Source organism: Cystoisospora suis (assembly GCF_002600585.1).
Source record: "Cystoisospora suis strain Wien I chromosome Unknown contig_8164, whole genome shotgun sequence".
Classification (NCBI taxonomy): domain Eukaryota; phylum Apicomplexa; class Conoidasida; order Eucoccidiorida; family Sarcocystidae; genus Cystoisospora; species Cystoisospora suis.
Genome location: NW_027160947.1, coordinates 1 through 700, shown reverse-complemented (window position 1 = coordinate 700; position 700 = coordinate 1). Strand labels below are relative to the sequence as shown.

The 700-nt window shown below is 42.4% G+C and overlaps 1 protein-coding gene across 1 annotated transcript; it reads left to right on the top strand.

Annotated features, from left to right (window-relative positions):
* Window positions 1–385: 385 nt before the first annotated feature.
* CSUI_010739 (dna rna polymerase) lies at window positions 386–639 on the top strand (the record flags this gene model as incomplete). Its single annotated transcript, XM_068070841.1, has 1 exon — window positions 386–639. A coding segment is annotated over one exon (252 nt), but the record flags the coding sequence as incomplete, so codon positions are not given.
* Window positions 640–700: the final 61 nt, after the last annotated feature.

Genomic DNA, 700 nt, shown 5'->3' with positions numbered 1-700 from the left:
TGGCCTACAGAGCTACATGATCGTAAGCAACTACGTGGTTTCCTTGGAATCGTGGGGTATTATCGTCGTTTGATACCTACTTTTAATAAGTGGGCGCATCTATTGTATGAATTGTTGCTTGAAGAGAGTGATATGACGTGGTGGCCAGTAAATACCGAAGCAGTGCAATGCTTAAAAAAGCCTTAGCAACAGTGACGTTATTGAAGATATATGATCCTGATAAGGAATTAACCATTAAGACCGATGCATCGACATATGCCATTGGAGCAGTGCTGGAACAAGAAGGACCGCCAATTGCGTTTGAATCAAAGACGCTGGGAGTGCGGGAACAGTTTATACCTGCGTATGAATCGGTACTAATCGCTATTGTTTACGCCTTGATGAAATGGAACTAATAAGTACAAAGAAATTAAGAATAGAGACCGATCATGCAACATTAGGAAGAATGTTAACTCAGAAAAACGTGATGCCTAGATTAGGGTATTGGTTGGATAAACTTGCAGATTTTGATATTGAGGTGGTGTACAAGCCGGGGAAGCAGAACGTAGTCGCGGACGCTTTGAGCAGGCGACCAGATTTTATTGGGGCTATTGTGCAACCAAAGAAGAAAGGAGTTAAGTTAGTAACGGAAGAAGCTAGGTGGGCGGAACAATACACTGAATGCAGAGATTTCAGAAAAGTAGTAAAGGCCTGCAAGAGG